The 27,058-nt window shown below is 39.4% G+C and overlaps 1 protein-coding gene across 1 annotated transcript; it reads right to left on the minus strand.

The window, feature by feature from the left end:
* Positions 1-5,875: 5,875 nt before the first annotated feature.
* LOC101656024 (olfactory receptor 6N2) lies at positions 5,876-6,829 on the minus strand. Its single transcript, XM_004714729.1, has one exon. It carries the CDS (start codon positions 6,827-6,829, stop codon positions 5,876-5,878), a length of 954 nt encoding a protein of 317 aa, XP_004714786.1.
* Positions 6,830-27,058: the final 20,229 nt, after the last annotated feature.

Consider the following 27,058-nt stretch of genomic DNA (forward strand, 5'->3'; position numbering starts at 1 on the left):
AAGGGGGGGGACCAGGAATTTGAAAATATGGCCTCATTTATAGAGACAATGCTAGATATGGTATTATAGAATTTTGCACGACCAATCACTGGTTTATTGTAAATACCTTCTTCAATAACATAAACAACCATGATAGAGGGAATAGATCAACAATCAATTCCACTATATTTGTGGAAAGAGTTGGTTGAAAAGTTCAATATCATCAGCCAGCGTAAGATCAAGACACATTGTAGAAAAGACCATCAATTGCTCATATACAATTTTAAATTGGAATTTTAAAAAATTTTAGACAAGTTCATGAGAGTCAAAATATGATCTGGAGTATATCTTACCTGAATTTAGAAAACATTTCAAAAACAGATTTGGTGCATAGAACATGAATGACCAAAGTCCAGACATGTTGAGCTGTAGGATGACAGTAAGAACATCATGCATGAAAAAAAGCAAAAGGTCATTACAAACACAAGAAATAAAGAAAAAACTAAAATGCATGACATAAGAGACTCTGAAACATACTCTAGAATGTAGAGAAGCTAAAGTAATTGGAGGAAATATTTAAGTAAAAGAGCAGAACAGAAAAAATTCAAAGTGTAACCTGAGAAGACAAAGCATTAACGTGAAATATGCAGAGGCCTGGAATAGAAAACCAAAAGCAAAAAGCACATTCAAAATTACATAAGATGAGAGAACTGAAGAAGAAAACTCTCGAGTTGAAGCCTTGAAGGAATCTGTGGGTAAAATACTCAATGGTACAGGAAGCAGCCAAAGGAGATGGGAATAAAAAAGAGTCACTGTACCAAAAATAATTGGTTGACATTCAACCATTCGAAAATGATCAAGAAATGATGGTTCTAAAGGGAGAAATCTATGCTGCATTGAAGACAGTAGTTAAAACGAGACATAGAAATTGATGCCTACCAAGTGAAATACTTGAGAAACTGAAACAATACTGGAAACCCTGACAGGTCTATGCTATGAAATTTGGAAGACTCCTGCCCTGAAAAAACAGTGTAAGAGACCCATAATTGCACCTATTCCAAAGAAATGTCACCCAACAGAATGTGAAAATTACTGAACAATATTATTACTAACACATTCAAGTACAATTTTGCTGGAGATAATTTAAAAATGGTTGCAGCCATACACTGATAAGGAGCTGCCAGAAATTCCGTCTGATTAAGAAAAGAACATGGAATGAGGAATGTCATTGCTGGCATGCGGTGGATTTTGCCTGAAAGTATAGAGAAGCAGAAAGATACTGACTTGTGTTTTATTCACCATGTAAAGGCATTTAACTCTTGGGTCATAATAAACTTTGGATAATGTTGCAAAATGGGAATTCCAGAACAATTCATTTTGTTCATGTGTAACTGGTTTATAGATACATGGTTTGAAAACAACAAAGAGAGACTGAATGATTTAAAATTAGGAAATGTGTACATTGAAATTGAAGCATTTCAGCATAATTATTAAATTAGTATAGTGAGGAAGTAATATGAGAAGTTGGACTATATGAAGAAAGACACAGGTTCAGGATTAGAAGAAGATTCATTAACAGTGTGCAATATGCAGATGACAAACATTGCTTGCTGACAGTGAAGAGAATTTGAAAAACACTTGATGTCTACAGTTTTCAGTATGGATTAGAAATCAATTTAAGGAAAAGAAATCCTCACAAGTCGACTAATAAACATGATGGTAAACGAAGAGAAGTTTAAGGTGAAGAATTTCATTTTGCTTGGACTGACAATCATTGGTCATGGAAGCAGCAATTAATCAATCAAACTAGAAATTGCATTGGGAATATCTGCTGCACAGGACCTCTTTAGAGGTTTAAAGATCAATGATATAAAGACTAAGGTATACCTGACCCAAGCCATGTTACTTCAAATCACTTCAAATATATGCAAAAGCCTGACAATAAATAAGGTAGCACATAAAGCAGTCAATGCATTTTAATTAAGGTGTTAGTCAAGAATATTGAATGCTAAAAGAATGAACAAATTTGTGTTGGAAGAACAGCTGGAATGAAAACATGATACTCCAAAGTGTTGACCCTACACAACTACTTGAATATAAATAATAAAGTCAATTTACAATGAAATGAGGGATCTGAACTACAAAATTGTAATCTAACAAAAATAAAATGGAGATGATTGGTATAGATAAGATAATTTTTAGGTATTAAAAGGAATCTAAGTGATTCGGTAATAAAAATTAATAGTAATAATAATAATAACGAAGGAAAAATGTATTCCTAAAAAGAACTCAGCTTTGAAAGTAGAGAACAAAGAAGCCATCTATCCCACCAGAAGGGGGCGGTGTTTTAAAAAAGGTTTCATGTAAATTCTCTGTTGATAATTAATTGCAGTGAATATAAACGGATTAAATATTCTAGTCAAGAAGCAGTGGTAGTCTGGACTACAAATATGACATCTATTTGACAAGGGGTACACCTTAAGGTGCATAAATAGATTAAAGATGGGGGGACACTTGACATAACAAGTGCACAGTAGCACAAAGTGAACAGACATGGCAATGTTAATATATGGCATTTTAAGTCAAAATTTACTAGGAGACAGAGGCATTATATGCACCACTTTTTGAGGCTGGATGGAACAGTTTCAAAAGAGAATAAAGAAACAGAACACCTGCATAACATTAACCATTTGGACCTAACATACATAGGGCATACCACTCAACAGTAGCATAGTACACACTCTATTTCATTCCACGTGTGTTTGGTGTAGACTGTTTTCAGACACAAAGTCAATTTCAGTTAGTTTAAAAAGATTGAAACCATATAAAGTATCTAATCTGACCATAGCAGAATGAAAATGCCAGTCAATAGCAAGAAGAATAAGAAAAGCTAAATAAATACACGAAAGTCAAACACTATTGTGGTAGTTAATTAATTTCATGTCAACTTTAAGATATATAAAAGTGTAGGCTGGATGGTGCCTCATTGTGGGCGTGGCCTTCTCATAAGGAGGGTCCTGAGAGACCTATCTCCCTGCCTTCACCTTCCTGCTGGCAAGCCACTCTGATGAGACCTGCCAGAGCCAACACCATTGGATCCATACAATTTTGCATGCACTGGCTTGTTATCTTCCTGCATTCTGTGTCATTGCATGTGACTGCATGGCTCAGAAGTGGGTCTTATGGACTAGTATCAGACTATGGACTTGATCTGGACTAGGCTGGGATATTTGCTTGATATATATAATCACTTCTTGATATAAAGCTCTTTATTGCACATATATGAGTGTCACTGAATTTATTTCTCTAGTCAACCTGGCCTAGCAGAACTATACAAATTACAAATTCACTGAGCTAAGAGTGAAATCAAAATGATACTTAGAATCATAAGAATGTTCTTGAAGAGATAAAAATCATTAATTCTTTTGAGTCTTCATCCTAGAGTACACATTATTTTAGTAGCTATGTGACAAAATGGAAAGGAGATTTAATATGATTTGCTGCAAACCCAACTGTGATGGTTTAATTGCAGAAAACACTTGTAGGATTGAGTTGTGAACTGGCTTACTCTCTTTATTCACAGACCATTTTTGGTGAAAGAACGAGCAACAGACAGGCGATGCTATTTAAACAGTCAGTCAGCAGAATTTCCTCAAACTGCCTGTTACTTCAAATAACTGGAAGTGTTCATTGCCATAAGAAACTGTACATTGCTATGTAGAAATTAGGATTATGGAGAACACTTTCCTGCCACCAGATTCTCTTCAGTTGGAGACAGATGGTGACATTGGCCTGTGAACTTTTTGAATAATGTCATATGTCGACATTTAGAAGTAATTCATAATGCATTACTTAGTGAACCAACATCTTCCAGGTGTTGTTACTAAAAATCCATTATAAGTGAAAGAGTCCAGTTAATTTTAATGTAGTAGTATTTTTTAAAGTATTGATGAAACTACCATTTGTCGAGTTTGGGTGTTGCTTTAAATATACTTAGTTACCTAGAATGATATTAAAATATTTTATTCTTCACTCAAAAGTGTCTTCTGAAGTTGTCTTAAAGTTAGCCTGGCTGCCGGAGCATTACGCTATTTTAACACCAGTCTATGTGGATCAAATTACAGTACATATTTGAAAGATTAGGTCGACTTTTTATGGGGTAATGAGTTTATTAATGACAGGATGTGCATATGGTTGTACAGCTGTAAGAATGTAACCAGTATCACTAAATTGTAGGTGTAGAAACTATGTTTTACTCTGTATGGTCTCCACAAAATAAAATAAGAAAAACTTAAAAAGGAAATACATACATTTAAGAAAAGTATATTTGAGGAAGGATTTACATAGCTTAATAATGGATTTAAAATGGGACAGAAGAAATAGGAAATGAAGCAGATTATTTAAAACATTCTTATCCAAGCATATGAAAATAAAACATTTGGCTAGTAGACTTGGAACTGTGAATATTTCATTTCAACATGCTAAATTTTAAATTTCTAGGAGATATCTAGATGTGGATGTTAAGTGTAACTGTAGAGTTGGATAAATAAGTTTAAAGCTCTGACGAAAGCTTAGGTATAAAGATACAAAATTCAAGCATTTTTTACATAAGAATTATGTAGCATAATAACACTTAAAATATTGGGAGCTAGTACTACAAGACAAGAAAAACTGAAAAGAGAGCTAAAGAGAAAATTAGGAGATAATTATATCATAGAAGCTAATAAGCAGTCTATTTTTTAAAAAGAAGACTGGGATTAAGTATCAAGAGGTCAAGAAAAACTAGGACAGTAATAGTCTATTGGATTTGTCAAATGCATCTATACTTGTTTGAGAGGTCCAGTTCAAAGTCAGATGACATGGGCTGAAAGTTGAGTAGGAAGTTAAGAAAAGAAGGCAGATTGTGACAGATGTTATGTTGAGAAATTTGATTAGATAATTGAACAGAAAATTAAAGTTCTAATTGAATTTGAATATGTGACCAAAAATATGAGTGTTTTTTAAGGAGATGCTAAAGTATTAAATACTGAAAACAGCATTGATCAAGTGAAAAAAGAAAGGATAAAAGACATAGGAGACAGAAGAATGACATAAAAATGAACTATTGAATTTCATGATAAGTGGATGAAGTGCCAATAAAACTGGTAATATATATACATATATGTTATATACATATGTGTATGTATAGTTATCTATATAGATACATATTATCTTTGTCTGCGTAGACTAGAAAAACAAACCCACAGAAACTCATATGTATATAAGAGAGAGTTTTATATAAAGGGTAAGTGTATATTAAGAAAGCATCCCAACCCAGTGCTGTCCAAGACCATAGGTCCAACATTAGCCCGTATGTTCAACACTGATCTACAAAGTCCTCCTCAATCTCACAAAACACATGCAATGGCATGGAGTGCAGGAGGAAAGCCGAATCAGTGAATGTGTAGGCACCTCAGTGCTGGCAGTTGTCTCCATGCAGCTGCTCCAGCACCCAGAGCTGCATCAGGGTAGGTCCATATGGCTTATCCTCAGGGATGTCTCACAGGAAGTGAGCCTTGCAATCTAAAGCACAGAACTGGCTAAGGCAGCTGCACCCTGGTCTGACCATCAGAAAGCAAGAGCTTCAAGAATGAGAAAGGCGAGGCTCACCAAGCCATTTATCTCTCTGCCCTTCAATTAACCCCACATATGTTTATCAGCCAGGTTGGCATAATAAATTTTAACAATCTCACATATAGATACATATATGTATCTATCTGTCAATCTACAATGTTTAAGATGGTGAGAGGAAATAAGATCCAGAACTTATTTGATGATGAGATCATTATTCAATGGCAAGTCAATGACCTTTTTGAAGTCAACATTAAAGTGGAGGAATGATTGTGGTAAGATGTGGTTAATGGTGAGTAGGACTCGTTTTGCCCCCCTTGTGGAAGACAGTCCTCTTGATGGCCCTAATGAGTTCCTTGTTACGAAGACTGTAGATAATTGGGTTGACCAGTGGTGTTAGTACAGAGTAGACTACAGCCAGTGTGCGGTCAAGAGTCAGGGAATAGCTTTTCTTTAGTCTCACATACATGAAGATGATGCACCCAAAGAAGATGAGCACCACAATGAGATGTGAGGCACACGTGGAGAAGGCCTTTTTTCTTCCTGCTGCTGTTTTTATCTTCAGCACAGCTTCAACAATCCTCCCATAAGAAGTCATAATAAAGAGGAAAGTGATAAGGATTATGAAGGAATTGATGGAAAAATCCACCACAACATTAACAGATGTATCTTTGCAGGCTAGACTCAACAGAGGTGGAAAGTCACAGAATATATGTTGAATTTTATTGTAGCCACAGAAGGGGAGTTGGGAGACGAGAATGACTTCAGAAATCGGACACAAGAAACCACACGTCCAGCAACAAGCGGCCATCTTGGCACAGAGTGTTGGGGTCATGATTGCAGGGTAGTGGAGGGGTCGGCAAATGGCTAGGTATCTGTCATAGGCCATGGCTGTAAGAAGATAGCACTCAGAGGCCCCTAGCGAGTGGAAGAAGTATGTCTGGAGGAGGCATCCGGCAAAAGAGATGGTTTTCTTCTCACTGACAAGATTGGCCAGCATTTTGGGGATGGTGGTGGCTGTGTACCACACCTCCAAAAAGGAGAGCACACTTATAAAGTGGTACATGGGTGTGTGTAGAGCTGCATCCAGTCGTATGACTAAGAAGATGAGCAGGTTGCCACAGATAGTGAACAGGTAAGCCAACAGCAGCACGACAAAGAGCCATACCCGGATCTGTCCCACGTTGGGGAAGCCAAGGAGCACAAATTCAACCAGCCGTGAGTGGTTGTGTTGCTCCATGTGGGACTTAGATGGAGGAAAAAGGAAGAAACTGGATTCAGATCACTGTGAAATCCAATTCAAATTTCCATTCTAAATGCAGTTTGATCACTACCACTACCAGCACCCCACCCCACCCCCACACACAATGTCATAGTAATCACTACCTCTTATTAGTACTTAATATATACCGAACATTTTTACAAGCGTTTGACATGTAATATTTTACTTAATTTTCACACATCCAGTGGGTAAACTAAAAAAAAACTCTCTGCCAGTGAGTCAATTCCAATTCATAGTGACCTTATAGGACACGGTAAAACTGCCCCTGTGGGTTTCCAAGGCTGTAACTCTTTACAGGACTAGGAAGCCTCATCTTTCTGCCATTAATTTACTTATTTTACTAATGAGTAAAGTCAAGAATGGAAAGAATGGAGGTGCCATTTTTCTAGGTGGCAGAATCGCAATTTCAACATCTGTACTCTATATGTTGTTTATCTCTGTACTATATTGTCTCTCCCAAACACTGTAACCTCCCAGGACACATTTTTCCTCTAATCAAGTGCTAGTGGGTGAGTTTAGGATCTGAAATTGATGAAATAGCAAGTATTTTCTCATGGTTCAGTTCATCTTTAAAAACATATGTGCCAGTCATGAAAAAACAACAACAAACAAAACCCGCTTCTGTCATGTCAATTCTGACTTATGTGCTACAGAGTGTGCATGTATGTGCTCCATAGAGTTTTCAAGATCATGACCTTTTTGGAAGCAGACCACTGGGGCTTTCTTCTGAGACTCCTTTGAGTGAATTTGAACCATCAATAGATTGGTCATCATGTGCTTAACTATTTGCCCCACCCAGGAACACTTGTGGTGAGCATAAAAAGGAAACAATTGAATCAGGTATAATCCCTGCCCCAGAAATGTATAATCCCTGCAATATCATTGCATAAACAAACCAATTCATTTGCCATCTCAGGATAGTCTGTAAAGTACAGGATACTATGGAGAGTCAAGGAAGAGGCTACTTTTTCAGTTCAAGATAACAGCTCAGGAGGAAGTCCTTGAGTTGCATTTACTAGGAAAAGTGGGAGTCAGGTGGGTAAAAAGGGAACCCTTTTGACAAAAAGCACATGGGCACATGATCAGTAAGCAATTTAAGTTAAGCAAATACACATTCCTCTCAACAGTAAAACAACTGAGGGGCTCATAAGATGATTTAAGGCTTCATTCCAAAGGGCAGGACACCACTGTTAGCTAGATAAGTTCCTGGGGCTGATGTGCATTTAGAAATCATCACTGGGATATAATTATTCAGACCTCAAAATCACAGGTAGACCTGTAAATTTGCCCTCTGGGTGTTATGGGTGGAATGATGAGTCTGGCGGCTACAACCTTTGATGAAAGAATGTAGAGTCAAAAGTAAACATGATACAGTGCAATAACCATAAAGCACACATCTTCAGAAAATCAATTATATAAATACAAATGGAGGATATAAAGTTTGCTGGGTGAAATTTCATACAACATCACCTCCCTCCAAAATTAAAACAAAACAGCAGTATCGAACAAAGCATAACAAAAAACAGATTGGACATCTTAATATTTGTGAAGCACAATGTGAGCAAGATATAATAGCAAATAAAACAAATAAAAAGTTATGTTATAATAACAATAACTCCACAAACCCAAAACAACAAAAATACTAGGAACATGACTCCAAATTCATCGCAAATATAGTGGCAATCACAGGACACCCCAGATACCATGATGCATTTGGAAGAACTTTTCCATCCCAGCAGATGTACTGACAAGCTGCAGTGTCTTGCATATTTTCTCAATCTCTTCATTTAGCAGAATGGTGGTTATATTAAATAAATTTAAGAAGAAATTAATTATTTAACCAAATTAAGAAATGTAATATAATTTATAAGTCAATACCTTGCCTGTATCTCATACTGTTCTGCCAAAGATAACCGTAACCCCCAAATCCAAGTGCCCTGAAATAGAAATAAACTTTGGGATCTGATATTTTAAAATGATAAATTTAGCCAAAGCAATTGGTTTAGGGGCTCTTTGAAAAATACAATGTACATGTGATAGTTATGTGTATTGTGCCAACTAGGCCTCTTTAGGACCATTTGGGTAGCGTTTAGTCAGGTTCGCAGCTTAATTGGAGAGCGACTGAGATAAATGCCCTCTGAGGCCAGCCTCCCATCTCTCGTTCTCCTTAGTGATCAGACCAGTGTGCTGCTGCTTCCCATCAACCATGTGCTACACGGCCTGTGGGGCTGAGCCAACCCGTGGATTGTGTCACCTTGCAGTGCATCTATAGAGCCTGAGACTCCTTTGAGACCTGAATTAACACACTGTTGGTGGATCTTGTAGCTGTGAATACAGCACTAGAGCTTGAGACTCCTGCACTAGGGCCTGCTCCACTATGCTCCTGAGCTGCTGACTGTTGCTGCCCCAAGCTGCTGTCTGCTGCCTGGAGGCCAACTCTGCCTTTCTTGCCTGAGGGCAGACTCCACTGCCTGCTTCCTTGATCTTGGACTGGCAGCCTGAGTGAGTTGAAGGACCTTCAGTATATTACCTGTTCCATAAAAGTAAGTTGAACTGAGCCCTCTGAACTGCTGTGGGTACTAATAAGCTTATATTCCTTCTCACTATATAAACTTATCTATCTATACATCATAAGTGTACTGGTTTAGTTTATCTAGAGAACCCTGCCTAACACACTACACTAAAGGGGCTGTGCATTACATTTGTAAGAGGCAAATTTGTGAAAAGGAAGGTATTTATTTATTTATTTATATTTCTGGAAACTTTGCCTTTCCTAATGATTAATCCTGGTTTTCTTTCAGGCCTTCTTATTTCTTCATCTGATAATTGTTTCTCATCCTGCAAAATCAGATCAAATATTAATGTTTTGCTCAAGCCTTTCTTGATTCTTCAAGTAAAGTTACTTATTCCTTCTCCTATGTTGTCATAACATAAGCAGTTTCCACTTTGTAAATGAGTCTCTCTGCGATTCAACAAATTACTTGATATGCCTCTTTTAGTCTTGGTCTTTGTAACTCCCACCAAACGAACAGGTAGGAATATGCAAATGTGAGGTGTTTGGGTCCCAACAAAGGTATTGTATAGAACTCAAAACCAAACTAATTGCCATCACATCAATTTCAATTCATAATCACAGTATATGACAGAGTAGAACTGCCCCTGGGAGTTTCAGAGATTGTAACTCTTTACAGCACTAGAAAGCCTCATCTTTCTTCTTATGGAGAAGGGTTGACAAATTGGGGGTCAGGAACCATATGAGGCTCTTTCAGTACATACATGTGGCTCTGAAGTAAAGTTGAAAATGAAAATAAAATTATCATAGTTTAATTTATAACATTACTTTAAATTTTCCTTATTTGTATAAATGTATTTATGGCTTTAACATAATTTTTAACTGTTGTGAGGGACAGGGTTTTCTCTTCTATCTCAAAAGTTTTCTGACCCCTAATATAGACTGATAATAATGTAAATAAGGGGTATGGTACCCTTGTGGGACGGGATTGAGGAAGAAAGACACGCCAAGACCCCTTTGCTAAATCATCAGAGAGATCCCAAGAACTCCTTGGGGGCTGACAAATTAAATCACATTAGAAATCATTCAGGGAAGAATGGCAGACAGGTAGAACTTGTAGGCAAGCAACACTGAATATCAAAATGCAAAGTAGCTTAAAGCCACAAGGCCTGCTAAAATCCAAATACTGAAACAAATGAGAAAATTGGGTATGCAAACCCTTCTAAAAGGTATTTTTCAAGAAGTACAGGTCTGTCTGTGGGCCGTCATACAGAAAAGGGACTGGTCCACGAAGAACTACAGGAAGCAGATGCAACACTCTTCCCTCTGATGCCAGATCCATTGCAAACAGTATTCATCTTTGAAGACAACAACATGCACACCCTATTAGCATAACCAAGCCTATTCCAAAAAAGAGTTCATCGTTTCCTTTAACTTTAATGAATATATAGAACCTCCCTATTGCAAGTGAAGCCCCACTAGCCTCAGGGAGGTGAGGGGAAATGTTGCTTAGGGCCCCTTGTCTCTTCTCTAATAGAAATTTGCTTGTATGGAAATTCTGTGCCTATCCTGACCATTCGTGGTCAGGTCAGTCAAAGGCAAGAACTCTCCTTTGCAGAGTTCAGCCAGGGGCAGTGATAATCTCGGCAAAAGGACCAAGCACATATGATATACATAGCCCTACTGTGGGAATTAGCCAATTTTGCTATCTCACTAGGTTTAAAATCAATCATCCTAGAGGCAAACATGGGGATTTCACAACCATCAAGAAAGAATCCTTTAAGTCCAAGATTCCTCGGCTGAACCTCCTCAATCCAATGGACAGGTAGGTAACTGTGACACCAGAGGTAGCAAGAGATGGCAAGCAGCTGTGTCAGAGAAGTGTTGGCAGCAGAAGTAGCTGACAAGAAGATAAACAAGCTGATGAAACACAGAGGCAGGCTTTTCAGCTAGCTGAATGAGAAGTCGGAGTGCCTTTGGGCAGAAGACTTGCCATAAAAATGGATTGAGCATAACCACTTACTCAAGTGCTGTGGGGAGCTAAGAGTGCTGACCCGTGGAGAGAGAGCAAAGCACCTTTTGGCACAGGCTTACTGATGGAACAGGGTGCTTTGGGGCACTCAACAGAACTAAAATATTTTTTGTTATACTCAAGTATGGCGGAGGTCAAAGGCCCATGTGGCTAAGAGGCTGAGGGCTTGGGCTCACATGTAGGCATATCCAAGAAGATTCTGTTCTAATAAAAAAACAAAAAACTGTATCCTAAGCATTCCGGAACCTGCTTTGTAACTAGTTACTTCCCTAATAACCCATAACTGTGAGTGTTTTCTGTGATACAGTGGATTACAGAACCCAGCAGAGAAGTAGAAAATGCCATGGGAGGAACCATTAGTTTAAGAACTGGTAAAAAGGTTGAAAGGTGGTGTCATTTGTGAGCATCATTTTACAGGAATTGGCCTTGGTGGCTGATGTTGATGAAGTTAATTGTCTTTCCCTCTTTTGAAGTTAGAGGATGTCAGATGCCACCTTCATCCCACTTTTGCCCTATCCACAAGAAGACTCTGAGACAAATGCAGTACTTTACTACGTATTGTATATCTCCCAATCAAGGCTAGACACAATGAAGTAGCACAGAGGTTAAATTAATATTCTTGAGTGTAATCGATTTTGTTCTGTCCCTGTATTTCAGTTACATTAATTGTATCTGAAAACATCCTAATTTTCCCTATCAGCATCTCAAATGAGGTACAGACAAAAAACAATTTAACATCTCAGATTTAGTCTCCCCCCACTCCTATGCCTATTGAAAGACACATCGCTCCCACTCATGGAGATGTTCATTTCAAGAAACAAGTATTTGCTCATTTCTTTCTATTCAAAGAGCTGTAATTGATAATGTTTACTCCTTTTATTCATTAGCTTTTCTAGTGTCTACTGTATGCATAGACTGAGTATTTCAGGATTATTGGGAAAATCTCTGGATTCTAGATTTTTTCATCACCAAGTGTTTTTAACCCTCCAATTAAAGAATAATTGCATGGTTCACTCTAGGTATAATATTTTTATCTGAAACTTTCCTGAGAGAATACATTACCTCATTCTGTCATATTAGTCAGAATTCCTATGACGTTTTGTCAGAAACTTTGCTTTTTTGCCATTCATGTCAATATAAGCTGATCTGTGAAACCACGAAGAGCCATCCTTGTTGGTCAAGAGAAATCATGTGCTCCTCAAATCATATGTTAGCTAATCTCTCTTTTGTAGAATTCACTTCAGAACCAAATGGGAGAGCTTTAAAGTCTCTTCCTGATAGTCGATAGTCCTCTGAGAGTCTACAAGTCTCAACATTGGACATTGCAAGTCCTTGTTACTAAAGTTATCTTGCCACTAAATCAATTTTCTGATTTCAAAATCATACTGGTTTTTAAATTCCTTATTATTGGTCTCACCTCTCAGAACTCCACAGATAGCATAGCTCCCAGATCACCTACCAAGCACTAAACATCAGTCAGTGTCTGCTTTGCTCTTGCCTGACTCAGTACATCTCTGGAAGATTGAGACTGATTCTAAGAGAACTTCATCTTCTTAGTAAATCCTATTCCCACAGGACAGACTCTCCAGAGTCAGCCCTAACTGGCCACAAGAGGGCACAGGAAAGGGAGAGATTCTGATCCCAGATGTGGTTAAGAGCCAGACTCAAATTAGGCTCTGGAGAGGATACTTGAAGAGAAGCCACACCTGTTGTGTTAGTCTGGGTGAACTGGAGAAACAAATTCATATACACACATATGTATATAAAGGAAAGGTTTATATACAAGAGGAATTGAACATTGAGAAAACATCCCAACCCAGTCCAGTCTAAGGTCATAACTCTGATATTAGTCCATATGTCCTACAGCAATCTACAAAGTCTTCAGACTCACAAAACACACGCAATGACACTGAATGTAGAAGATCACAGGCCAGTGGGTAGAAAATCTTTGGTGGTAGAAGCATCTCAGCACTGGCAGGGGTCTCCATGTGGCCATTCCAGTTCCCAGGGTTGCATCAGGGTAGGTCCATGTACCATCACCTCAGGAATTCCTCGTAGGAAGTCAACCTTGTCAGTAGAGAGTCTCCAAGGGAATGAACCAAGAGAGATAGTGTCTCCTGCCTCCAAGAAGGAATTCCCAGAATTCTTAGGAGAAGGCCATGCCCACACAGAAGTCTCACTGGCTATCTCCAGATTGACAGCCTAGATTCCACCCCTACACCCTAAATCCTTAAATTGACACCAGATTAGGTGACTACCACACCTGTTTTCTCCCTGGTGGGCTCAGAGAAATCTTTGTCCAAACCTTTTTAAATCTCATCACTTAAATAGCTAAGAAAATTGTGTACACTCCTCATTTTTTAAAAAAATCCAGTTGCTTTTCCTTATCCAGTGCCTGATCAAATCCAACATGGCTGGCTTTTCCTTTGGTTAGCCTCTCTGAAAAGCACTACCTATCAGGGGATGGAGGAGACAACATGCACTTTTGGAGCCTAAGAAACCTTAATTTCATTCCCAACTCAAATACAATAACCTTTCAAAGAACATCCATTAGGTAATAAATACATTCTGAGAACACTGTATGTTTCTTAAATATGATTCCCACAGCTACTCTATGAATTTCATATGATTGGCATTTTACATTTGAGAAAACGGAAGTATAGAGAGTTTAATCATCACCCAAAGCATTTCAAACCCAGAGCATATACATGTCATTCTAAGCTCCACTGTCTTCAGAGAGTTGACAATGATTGTTGCTGTGTACCGTGTATTCATGGCATCTATCGGACAATCAGATTGACCCCACTAGGCTGTAATCTTTACTGATATAGATCACGAGGATGTTTTAGCTCCAAACGTCACTGGTGGGTTCAACCTACTGATCTTTCAATTAGCAGTCGAGTGCGTCATCGTTGCACTACCAGAGCTGGTGCGTCATCATTGCACTACCATCATTGCACTACCGTAAAAATAGGCAAGCACTTGCTTCAAGGTCTGTGCTCTTCACTGCCACTTATTCACTATGTGTCCTTTGGCACTCATTGTGCCTCTGGGATTCTAAATGTCATGAGGATTAAAGCAATTAATGTCATCAAGTCAATTATGACCCACAGTGACCCTATACGACGAAGCAGAACTTCGTCTGTAGGTTTCTTGAGACTGTGACTCTTAATGCGAGTGGAAAACCTAGTCTTTCTCCCACAGTACAACCAGTGGTTTCAAATGACTGCCCAATGTGTAAAAATAAATAAAGTAATTAAAAGTAACAGCAAACATCCACTGCCATGAAGTGAAATTTAACTTACAACAACTTGTTGGACCATCCCCTGGGGGTTTCCTAAACTGTAACTCATTCCTGAAGTAGAAAGCCTCATTTCTCTTCTGAAGTGTCTCCTTCAAGTAAATCTAATCTTATTTAATGTCTTGGCATCTCACAACTCTATGCTTTTCACCTATAAAAAGAACATGGAATCTCTGATTGGCAAAAGTTTAAGCTCTTTTTTTGGCATTTAGATAGTCCTTTATTTCAGATAAATTGTAGTACTGACACTCGGAGACGAGCTGGTTTGTATGCAATGTCTTTTACTTTTATAAATCATTTCATCGGGGGCTCTTACAGCTCTTATAACAACCCATACATCAATTGTATCAAGTGCATTTATACATATGTTGCCATAATCATTTTCAAAACATCTTTCTAGTTGAGCCGTAATCATGCTAAGGAAAAGGTCTTTGGGATCAAAATTAATTAGTGAATTAAACCCTGTTCTTGTTTAATTCAACCTGTCTTACTTTTTTTTTTAAGAACGTGTCAGTTTGCCGTGCTGTGGTGGCTGCTTTGTTGCTGTGATGCCTGAAGCCGTGTCACTGGTATTTAAAATACCAGCAGAGGCACCCAAAGTGAATAGGTTTTAGCAGTCTTCCAGACTAAGAGCAGACTACAGAGAAGGAATACATTGTCCACTTGTGAGAAATTAGCCATGGTGAACTTTATTGATGGAATAGAAACATTGTCAGATACTGAAAACAGCATCCAAAGAAGGAGACCATTGTGAGAGATTGTGCCAGAAGATGGGTCCCTCAGGTTGGAAGGCACTTAAATATGACTGAGGAAAATCTGTCTTCTCAAAGTAGAGTTGATCAAGATGATGTGGATGGAGTAATGCTTGTGGGAGGAAATCTTTTGGACATTCATTTGGTAATAGGGTATGGCTCAAAATGGGAAGAAAAAGCTGCAAACATCAATTAATGATCAGAACTTGAAGTGCACTAGTATGAATCTAGAAAAATTGGAAGTTGTAAAAAAAAAGACATGGAATCCTTTTAAAATGGCATTGTAGGTATTAGTTAGCTGAAATGTACTGGTTTGGGCCATTTTGAATCAGAAAATCATATGATTTACAATGCTGGGAATGAAAGAATCAAGAGGAATGGTGTTGTATTCTTCTTCAGAAAGGACATTTCAAGAACTATCTTAAAGTACAATGCTGCTGTGAAAGGATTATAGTTTTCCACCTTCAAGTATATGCAATCAACACAACCAGTATTCACATTTATGCACTTACCACTAAAGCTAGTGATGAAGAAATTGAGAATTATACCAACATCTTCAGTCTGAAATGGATCAAACATGCCATCAAGGCTCATTGATAATTATTTGCAATTGGAATGCAAAAGTTGGATATGAAGAGGAAAAACATAGTGGTTTGAAAATATGAACTTGGTGATGGAAACTACACCAGAGGCTGCATGAGGGAATTTTGCAAGACCAAAGGCTGCTTCATTTCAAATACCATTTTTCAAAAACCCCAAAGGTGACTATAAGCTTGGGATTCTCGTGACAGAATAGACAGAAATTAAATTGACTACTTCTGTTTTAAGAGATGATAGAGAAGCTCAATATCAGCAGCAAAAGCCAAGCCAGGGGCTGACTGTGAAACAGACTATCAGTTGCTCATATGCAATTTCAGGCTGAAGATAAGGATAATTAAAACAAGTCCACAAGATCCAACATACAGCCTTGACTCTATCCCATCTGAATTCTGAGACTATCTCAAGAACAGATTTGACACAATGAATACTAATGATGCAAAAGCCTGATGAGCTATGGGATAACATCAAGAACATCATACATGAAGAAAGCAAGTGGACATTACAAAGACAGAAAATAAATCAAAGATCAGGGTGTATCAGAAAAGACTGAAATTTAATCATAGAGTAGCTAAGGCACATTGAAGAAATTATGCAGTCAAAGAACGGAATAGAAATTTTCAAGGACAGCTTGAGAAGAAAAATTAAAATGTGCAAAGTCCCAGAGTTAGAAAAACAAAAAGGAAGAACACACTCAGCATATCTTAAACTGAAACAACTAAAGAAAAAAGTCAAGCCTCAAGATGCAATCTTAAATATTAAACGATGCAGATAGAAAAATTACAGTCGCTATACAAAAAAGAACTAGTCAAAATTCAACCATTTCAAGAGGTAGTATATGAGCAAGAACCAATGGAACTGAAAGAAGTTCAAGCTGCACAGAAAGCATTAGCCAAAAACAAGGCTCCAGGAATTGATGAAATACCAATTGAGATATTTCAACAAGCTGATGAAGCACTGGAAACATGCACTCATCTATATCAGGAAATTTAGAAGACAATTTCTTGACCAATATCCTGGAAAAGATTTGTAGCTTTACCCATTCCAAAGAAAGGTTACCCAACAAATTGCTCAAATATTAGAACAATATCATTAATATCACATGCACTTAAAATTTTGCTGAAGATCATCCAGCAATGGTTGTAGCAGTACATTGACAGGGAGCTTTCAGAGGTTCAGACTGGATTCAGAAGAGGACATGGAACAAGGGCTACCATTGCTGATGTTACCTGGATCTTGGGTGAAAGTAGAGAATACAGGAAAGATGGTTGTGTGTGTTTTACTGAGTATCCCAAGGTATTTGACTGTGTGTATCATAACAAACAATGGATAGCCTTGAGAAGAATGGGAATTCCAGAATACTACCTTGTACTCATGCAGAACTATCAATGTATCAAGAGCAGTTGTGGGAACAGAACAGAAGGGCAGACTACATGATTTAAAATCTGGAAAGTTGTGTGTCAGGGTTGCGTCTTCTCACCATAATTATTTAATCTGCATGCTGATAAAATAATCAGAGAAGCTGAATAATGAAGACAAATCAAGCATCAAGACTGAAGGAAGGCTTATTGCCAACCTGAGATATGCATATGACACAACCTTGCTTGCTGAAAGTGAGGAGCACTTGAAGCACTTCCTGGTGAAAATCAAGGACTGTGACCTTATTGGATAGCAAATTGGAAACCACCATGATAGTAGCAGTGACCACTTATTAATTTTTATGAGTATATAATTGTCACTAAAATTATAATTTGGTCAGTATAAAGTATACTCATCTATGTAAATGGATTCATTTCAATAGGTTAATATAGAGGTTAGCACATGTTTTCTTTCTTTGTTTAAACATTTTATTGGTGGCTCTTATGGCTTGTATAATAATCCATACATCCATTGTGTCAAGCACAGGTATACATATGTTGCCATCATCCTTTCTTTTTTTTTTAGTACTTTCACTGGGGGCTCTTACATCTCTTATCAAAATCCATATATTCCACCAATGTGTCAAGCACATTTGTATATATGCTGCCATCATCATATTCAAAGCATTCTCTTCTCACTTGAGCCCCTGATATCAGCTTGCCATTTCTTCACACTCCCTTCCCCTCACACCCTCCATCATGAAACCTTGATAAGTTATAGATTATTTTTTTCCATATCTTACATCATTCTCCTTCGTTCCTCATACACTTTTCCATTATATGTCACCCTGGGAGGGGCTCTTAATTGATCCTTGTGATCAATTCCCCCTGTCTTTCCCCACCCTCCCATAATCCTCCAGGTATCTCTCCTCTCCTTGTTGGTCCTGAGAGTTTATCTATCCTGGATTCCCTGTGTTGTGGGCTCTTATCTGTAGCAGTGTAGATGCTCTGGTCTAATCCAATCTGGAAGGTAAAATTGAGGTCATGATATGGGGTGAAGGAAGCACCAAAGTACTAGTAGAAAGCTGTGTGTTTCATCAGTGCTATACTACAAACTTACTGGCTTATCTCTTCCCTGTGACCCCTCTGTGAGGGGTTGTCTAATTGTCTACATATGGACATTGGGTCTCCGCTCCATGCCTGCCCCCGCATTCACCTTGGGTATGGTTTTATTCTGGGTCTTAGATGCCTGATACCTGATCCCATCGACACCTCAGGCTGGTGTGCTTCTTCCACGTGGTCTTTGTTGCTTCTGAGCTAGATGGCCTCTTGTTTACCTTCAAGCCTTTAAGACCCTAGATGCTATAACTTTTGATAGCCGGGCACCATCATCTTTCTTCACCACATTTATTTATGCACCTGGTTTGTCTTCAGAGATAATGTCGGAAAGGTGAGCATCACGGAATGTCAGATTGTTAGAACAAAGTGTTCTTGTGTTAAGGGAGTGCTTGAGTTGAGGCCCAATGTCCATCTGCAACCTTAATTCTTAACAAATAGGTATGAGTACATAGTTCTATTCCCTCTCATTGTATGTGTGTGTATATACATCCATACATACACATACACACACACACACACGTATATGTATATGCTTGTATTTAGGCCTCTGTTAATGTCCTTTGCTTCCTGGTTCTTTCCTCTATTTTCTTTTTATTTCCCTCTTGTCCCACCACCATGTTCAGCCTTCATTTGTGTGTAGTAAATTTTCACTGATATAATGCCCTTGATTGAGCCCCACTAGGCATCCTATGACTTTCCTTCCATTGATTTTACTTCACTTGTTGTTCCCTTGTCCCTGGGTTGGTCTCCCCACCCTTCCTTTCTCCCACCTCACCTTCTTCCGTAACCCCTCGGAACCATTGGTCTCATTCTTTTCATATCCAAATTACTTATCCTGCCTATCTTATCTAGATAGACATACAGATACATTAATAAGTGCAAAAGCCAGGTAAAACCAAATAAAACGACAAAGGAAGTAAAAACCAGCAAAATGATAACAACAGCAGAAAGCAAGAACAAAGTAACAACATCAAAAAGAAAGCCACTGACAAAAATGGAAAACCCTATAAATAGTTCAGGGTCTGTTTGTTGGGCTTTATGAGTGTTCTCCAGTCAAGTCTGATGGGGTACCACACTCTGTCTCCCAAGTCTATCTTTGGAATTCCCCTGGGGGGGGGGGGTCATCACTCTGCTCCCACTGCTTAGCCTCAGCATGATGGGGCCAGACTTTGCACTATTCCCACACTGTGTCTCCAGTGCTGTCTCCCTACAGCGACATGGTTCAGTGAGGGACACCATGTCCCATGGTGATGCAAGTCCTACGGTCTTCCCCGTGTGTTGTCTACTCCGAACAGGAACATCATCTTTGGGGCTTGGTGGGCCAGGATGTCCTCTCCTACCTCTCCATCCCTTTGCATCCCATTTCTCCCGTGTGCTCAAATCTGACACGCCCCTCTCCCCAAGTTGTAGCCCCAGTGCTGTCCTCTGAGGTGCATTCTTCTGAGGGGTGGGGGGTGTCCACATAGTTGGGATTGGGGCCGGCTTGTAGACCACTCTATTTTTCCCTGATATATATACTGGGTACTGTGGTAGCTGAATCTCCACGTGTTTTAGATATCACCAAATCAATTTCCATAATGGCTATACAAACCTACAGGCCCCCCAGCAGTGGACAAGAGTTGCTTTATGTACTTTTGTTTTATATTGGCCATTATTTTGTTAAGGATTTTTGCATTGATATTCATTACAGATATTGGTCTGTAGTTCTCAATTCTTGTGGGATACTTGCCTGCTTTAGGTATCAGAGTTACACTAGCTTCATAGAATGAGTTTGGGAGTTTTCCATCTTTTTCTGTGTTCTTGAGCAGTTTGTGTAGGATTGGTGTCAGTTCTTCCCTGAATGCTTGGTAGAATTCTCTTGTAAAGCCATCTGGCTCAGGGGATTTTTTTTCTTGGTAATCCCTTGGTAACCTTGTCCATTTACTTTATTGCTATGGGTATTGTGTTAGACAGGGTTCTCTAGAGAGATAAAACCAAATTCTTGATAATATAATATATTTATTTATAAAGGTAATTAATATATAACAAGAAATGAAATGCTAAATCATAAAGATAATTAGATATATAACGAGAAATGAAATGTTAAATCATATACAGATAAATATACGATCTTAAATCATATACAGATAAATATACAATCATATACAGATAAATACACAAGAAATAAACAGTTAAATTAGAAGCACTATAAACGGCTTAGTGCAACTCACGTCCTTGAGAGAAAGTTGAGAGACTAGCAGTCCTTCCAGTCTCTATCTGATGCCAGATCTTCCTGTATTTATAGAGAGAGCTAGGTTATGTCAGCACAGCAGCCAATCACAAGGCAGGTCACCAATTGCCAGTTCCCAGCTCCAGAGAAGTCTTAAAGGGACCTCAACTTACAGCAACACAGTCCACAGGCTAGGCGTCCCACAGGCTCTGTAGCCTTTAAATTAAAGCACAGAACAAGCAAGGCAGCCGCACACTGGTCCGATGATCACAGAGCGAGAGACAAGAAAGGCAAGGCTCACCAAGCCACTTATTAATGTCTAAGCCATCCATCTCTCCGCCCCTCAGTCAATCCCACCTGCGTTTATCAGCCAGGCTGGCACAATAAACTGTCTCAGGTATGTTGAGGTTCTTGGTATCCATCTGGGATAGTTTAGGGAGGGATTGGCTTTCCAAGTATTTGTCTCTGTCTTCCAAGTTGTTGAATTGTGAGAGTACAGGCTTTCGTAGTACTGTGTAATTATCTTTTTGATTTTATTAGGGTACATTGTAATGTCTCCTGTTTCACCCCTCATTCTTGCTATTGAAATATATTCCCTTGTTTCTTTGGTTATGTATGCCAGCGCTCTACCAATTCTGTGAATCCTTTCAAAGAACCAACTTTTAGCTGCATTACATAGATTTATTGCTTTCCCTCTCCTGTATATCAGCTCTGATTTTTATTATTTCTTTTCTTTTGATATTAGTAGGATTGCTCCCTTTCCTGTATATCAGCTCTGGTTTTTATTATTTCTTTCCTTTTCATATTAGTAGGATTGTTCTGTTGACTCTGCTCTAATTGGTGTAAGTTTTGTACCAGCATATGAACCACAATACTCTCTTCCTTTTTCATGTGTGAGTGTATTGCTCTCAGCCTTCTTCTGAGAGATGCCTTTGCTGTATCCCAAAGGTTTTGGTATGTCATATTTTCACTGGTTTCTAGAAACTTCCTGATTTCATCTCTGGTCTAGGCCAATGCCCACTTATATTTCAATAGAGAAGTATTCATTGTCCAATTGTTTGTCCTTGTTTTCTTCATCGTCCTTCTGTTGATTTCCAGCCTTATGGAACTGTGGCTGGAGGGAGACGTCTGTATAATCTCTATGTGCTTGAATTACTCAGGTTCAACTTGTGTCCCATCATGTGGTCTATGAGATAATTTGAGTATTTTTGCATTTGGGTGGAAAGCTTCTGAAAATATCTATCAGGTCGTCATCCAAATGTGCTATTTAGATGTGTACTGTCCTTGTTGAGTTTATTTTCCTGTGATCTGTCTTTTTCAAAGAGTAGTGTATTAAAGTCACCTGTAATTGTTGAGCCTGTGATTTATTTTTTCATTTTTTGAGTGTTTGATTAATGGATTTCCCAAATATCTCATTAGCCAGGTATGTATTTATTGTGCTCACGGTTCTTGTACTGTTCCCTTGAGCATTATATAGTGCCCCTCCTTGTCTCTTAATATGGTGTGTACCTTGAGATCAATTTTGTCAGAGATTAATATTGCTCCTGCACCTCTGCTTTTTTTGCATTGCCATTTACTTGATATATTTTTCTCCAGCCTTTAATTCTCAACCTGTTTTTCCAAACTTGAGATGTGTCTCCTGTAGGCATCAGTTCAATGGGTTATGCTTTCTGAACCAGTCTGTTAGCCTCTGCCTGTGAATGCCTCACCAGTCCATTGATATTTAGTGTTATCACATCCATCTGTGGACTCTGTGATGTCATCTTGTACCTTTTGTATTAGGTGTTTTCCTAGCTACTAAATTATCCGTTTGTGGTGTGTGTGTGTGTGTGTGTGTGTGTGTGTGTGTGTGTGTGTGTGTGTTTCACATTCTTGCCTTCTTTCCACTATTGAGCTAATGCTATCTTGGGGCCTATTTTCTCTTTGTCACCCTCTGGGTGCAGTTGCTCTTTGTAATGGTCTCTAATTTGCATTTGGTGAGTGTTGATCTTCTGACCATACTGTGTCAGCAAGGATCTGTTGTAGGGCTGGGCTTTTTTTAATGTATTCTTTGAGTTTTTCCTTCTCTGGGAAAACTCTTACTTCTCCATCTATCTTAATAGATAATTTGGCCGGGAATAGTATTCTTGGGTTGGCATTATTTTCCTTCAATTTTTGGAATATGTTATTCCATTCCCTCCCCTTCTTCATCATGTCTGCTGATAGATCTGAACATATTGTTATATGGGTACCTTCATTAGTAACTATTTGTTTTTTCCCTAGCTGCTTTAATGATCTCCTTTTCCTCATAGTTGGATAATTTAACTTTTAGGTGTCTTGTGACTTCTTCTGGGGATTCAATCAGGCTGGTGTTCTCTCAGCCTCCTGAATGGTTGCCTGATTTTCATTTATTAAGCTAGGGAAGGTTTCCTCTGAGAATTCCCTCACTGTTTTTGCTGTTGGCTTCTTTGTTGTGTCTTGTACTGGTAGTCCAATTATTCTATTATTGTTCGTCTTTGTAGCATCAAACATGGCTGTCAGGTTTTCTTCAGATTCTCTGACTGTCTTATTTGACTGCTTTTCCAATTTTTGAGGTCTGTTTGATTATCCTTTAGGTCACTGGTGGGATTCTCTGCCTTCCCAAGTCGGTTGGCAAAGTCTGTTAATTTCCTACTGGATTTTGCTATTTCATCCCTTAAGTCTTGTATTTTCCTTTGATGTGTTGCCTTTATCTCCATTATCATTTCATCCTTTGTCTGTATTGCTTCCTTCACATTCTTTATGACTCCAAGCAGAATTCTGAAAATTTCTTTCTGTGGCAGGTCAGTATCTGCTTCTTCTATGCAAATCGTTAGGTTTATTACTTCTTCCATTATTTTATTCTGCTTCTCCTGCTTTTTCATTGAGGCTGTTTGGCTGGTTGCTGTTTGCATATTGTTTTAGAGGAACCCAGTGCCGTCTTCTAGAGTCGAAGAGCACTTGACTGTCTCTTGGGGGACTCATAAGAGTGCTTCTATGAACTACCTGCAGGTAGCTGCACTGGGACATCAGGCTACCACTGCATCGTCTTGTGATTTCACTCTTATCCCAGCTGACCAGTATTCTGTTATTTGGAATATGAGTTGAATAGTCCTCTCACCGGATGCTGGTAGTGTGGTTGAGGGCCCGTGAAGGTGGGGTTTCACTTCCTGATCTTTCAGTAATCTGTAGTGATGTGTCTCATAGTGCTTGGAGCACCTCAGGTCAGGTGTGCTGTTTCCCTCTGTAACTGGAGTGCTGTGGATGGTGTATGAGTGTACCCTTCTTGGTGTAGAGCACTGGAGATGGCAGGAAGTATTACCCTAGTCAAAGAGATTGCCATGGAGCTTGGATGGATGTTCCCACAGCAGCGTGGAACACTGATGGTGGGCTGGAGTTCTCCAGTCACTTGTAAACCCTTGGGGTATTGGCTAGATTTCCCCCAGCCATTTAAAGGGAAGATTACCCAGCCGCTTGGGGTCTGGTGGAGGACAGGCATGATTTTCCCTGCTGCATGTAAAACCAACAAGTGTGAGCAGAAGCTCCCCCAATTGGGCTGTCAGAGTTGCACTAGGCAGAGGGGAGTAGCCTGTATGCCAGTAGTGGTTTCTGAAAGGAAAGAGAGGGAGAAGAGGAGAAAAAGCAAGAAAGGAGAAAACAAAGACGAGAGCAAAACTAACATGCACACACACACAAAACGCACAGACAAAACAAAAGTAAAAACAGTCAAAAAAGAAAACCAAAAAGGAAAACTGAATCTGCTGAGACTGTCATGGGAAAGAGAAAAGAGATAGAAGGGGGAAAAAGAAAAAAAATCAAAAGGAGAAGAAAATAAAGGAAAAAAATAAAATAAAAAATAGATAAGGAGTTAGCTGAGCCCTGTGCCATGCAGTGTGTAGTACTGCCTCATGCCATGTGCAGCACTGTCAAGGTGGCAGGCTAGCGCTATCCCCAATGGGTAGGTCAAGTTGTCCTGTGCAGAGGGCAGAAGGCTGGAAACCATCAGTGCCATGTGGAAGGAAAGAGAAGAAGAAACAGAAAAGAAGAATGAAAGAAGTGAAAAACAGAGCGAGAGGATAGAAAGCAAAAAAAGAAAGATAAAGAAGGGGAAAACACAACTGTGCTTGCTAAGATTGACTGTGGTGGGAAAGAGAGAAGAAAATATAAAGGGTAAAGAGATAGCTCATTCCTGATCACCTGAATGTGGGGCCAGGGTGGTAGTTTGGTGTGCCCTTTTAGTGCAGGGTGTGACTGGTGCTGGGCGGAATTGCCCTAGTTGGCAAGATCACCTTAGAGGCCAGAGTGAGGTTTCTTCACCAGCATGAAGTGCCATAGAGGGCTGTCACAGCTGCCTTGTGTGGTGTGAAGCACTCCCAAAGAGGGCAGGCTGGAGTTCCCCCTGCTATTTGGGTTGAGTTGCCCTAGATGGAGGGTAGTTGCTGGAAGCCAGCAGTGGCGTATGAAAGGAAAGAGAAGAAAAAGAGAAAAAGAAGAAAATACAAAATAAAACTGGTCTGTCGAGACTGACTGTGGTGCGAAAGATAGAAGGGTGAGAGAATAAAGAGAGGAGGAAAAGAGTAGTAATTAAGGAGATAACTGAGGTTTGATTGCCTGACCATGGGCCTTGTGGAGTTCCAACCCTGCCTCAAGGTGTGGGGTGGGTGCCTGTTTGGTGTAGGGTCCCAGAGATGCTGGGCAGAATTACCCTCAAAGGCAAGATCACAGTATAGGGCAGGCAGATGTTCCCACAATGTTGTTTAGCATTGGAGTTCACTGGTATAGCTGACTTGTGATGTATGCAGCACTGCAACGGGGTGGGGGTGGGAGGTGTCCCTCAGCTCCATGTAGGGCCCCAGGATAGGTAGTACCTCCCCAGCTGTGTGTAGGATCACTGAGAGTAGAGATGGGCTTGTTGTCCTAACTTGTACCAGGACCTCTGATGCCCTAATTGCTCAGAGGTTGGGTTTTTGTGTGTGTGTGTGTTTTTTTTCCTTCCAGTGGCCAGCTGGAATTGAATTAAGTTGTTCTGAAACTGAGGTTTGCTCCAACAGGTCTTTGTTATGTTGATAGCCTCTGAGCTCTGTAGCTAACTTCTGGCCTTCCTTAGCAAGAGCTCCCTTTTTATGCTAATGTATGTTAAAGGACTCATTTTACAAGTTCTCTTGGAGTTAAACAATGAGCCTGGGATTTGCGGTTTTTACTGAGAAAATGTTTTTTCTCTCTTTTTTATATTGGGCTTATGAGGTGCCCTGATTTGGGTACTGTCATGCTGACTCCCAGAGGAGGAGCTCCAGCTTATGAGAGAGGCTGTTTTCTTCTCAGCCAACTGGAATTGAATTCATCCCCGAATTCTTCCCCTGGACTATGACGATCCACTTATTTTCTGCCACACAGCAACCTGACTCAGGTAAATTTCCTTACTTCTTTTCAATTGCTTCAAACCTATAGCTACCTGCCGAGCCTGATCCCCAGGCTATGAGCTCAAGGCAGCTAACAGCACCAGGAGCTCTGGTCGGGGAGCGGTCCTGTGACTAGCTTTCAGAGGTTCTCCTCATGTCTGGAATTATGTCCCCTATAGGGTGTCAGCCTGGGGAAATTTCTACTCGCTGCCAAAATTATGGGTGGGTAGCTGCTGAACTAGAGCCCACAAGCCCAGCACGCTGAACCTAGAGCAATTTAGTGTGTTCTTGGTTCACTTTGTGAGTGGAAAATTTTAAAAGCGGGGCTCAGGTCAGACCCTAATACCCAGATTCTAATTTCAGGACTCTGCCTCCAAGTCTCCTTCTCCTTACCTCCCAATTTTCTGGTCTGGCAGCAAGAGCTCCGGGCTGCACATGTTTTCTTAAAGGGCATGGTAGGTTTTGTGGTCTTTATTTTAACGACTTAACTGCCATTTTAGGGCAAAGGCAATCAAACACTATATGTAAATATTTAGATGGGGCTGAATTCTACTGACATTTTATTTTTAAAAGCAGGTTATATTGACCATTTGGTAAACCTAGATCCTCAGGATGCAGTTTGGTAAATTCAATCCACACTTTCCCTTGACCCCCCCACCTCCCACAGACACAAACCAGTTGCTTGCTGTTTAGTCAATTATGGCTTGCGGCTTGCTCATGTCTGTCAGAGTAGAACTATGCTCCGTGGAGTTTTTGTTTGTTTAAACTTCTTGAATTTTAAATTTTGTCTCATTAACTCATTAAAAATAAACCCTATCTATTGTCAGCATAATTTGATAGAACACTTTAACACTAAACAGAAGGGCAGAAGATGCTCTCAAAATAAAGGGTATTACTTTAATTACACTGTC

This window comes from Echinops telfairi, unplaced genomic scaffold, assembly GCF_000313985.2.
Source record: "Echinops telfairi isolate 266 unplaced genomic scaffold, ASM31398v2 ScPeMD7_7425;HRSCAF=8463, whole genome shotgun sequence".
NCBI lineage: Eukaryota > Metazoa > Chordata > Mammalia > Afrosoricida > Tenrecidae > Echinops > Echinops telfairi.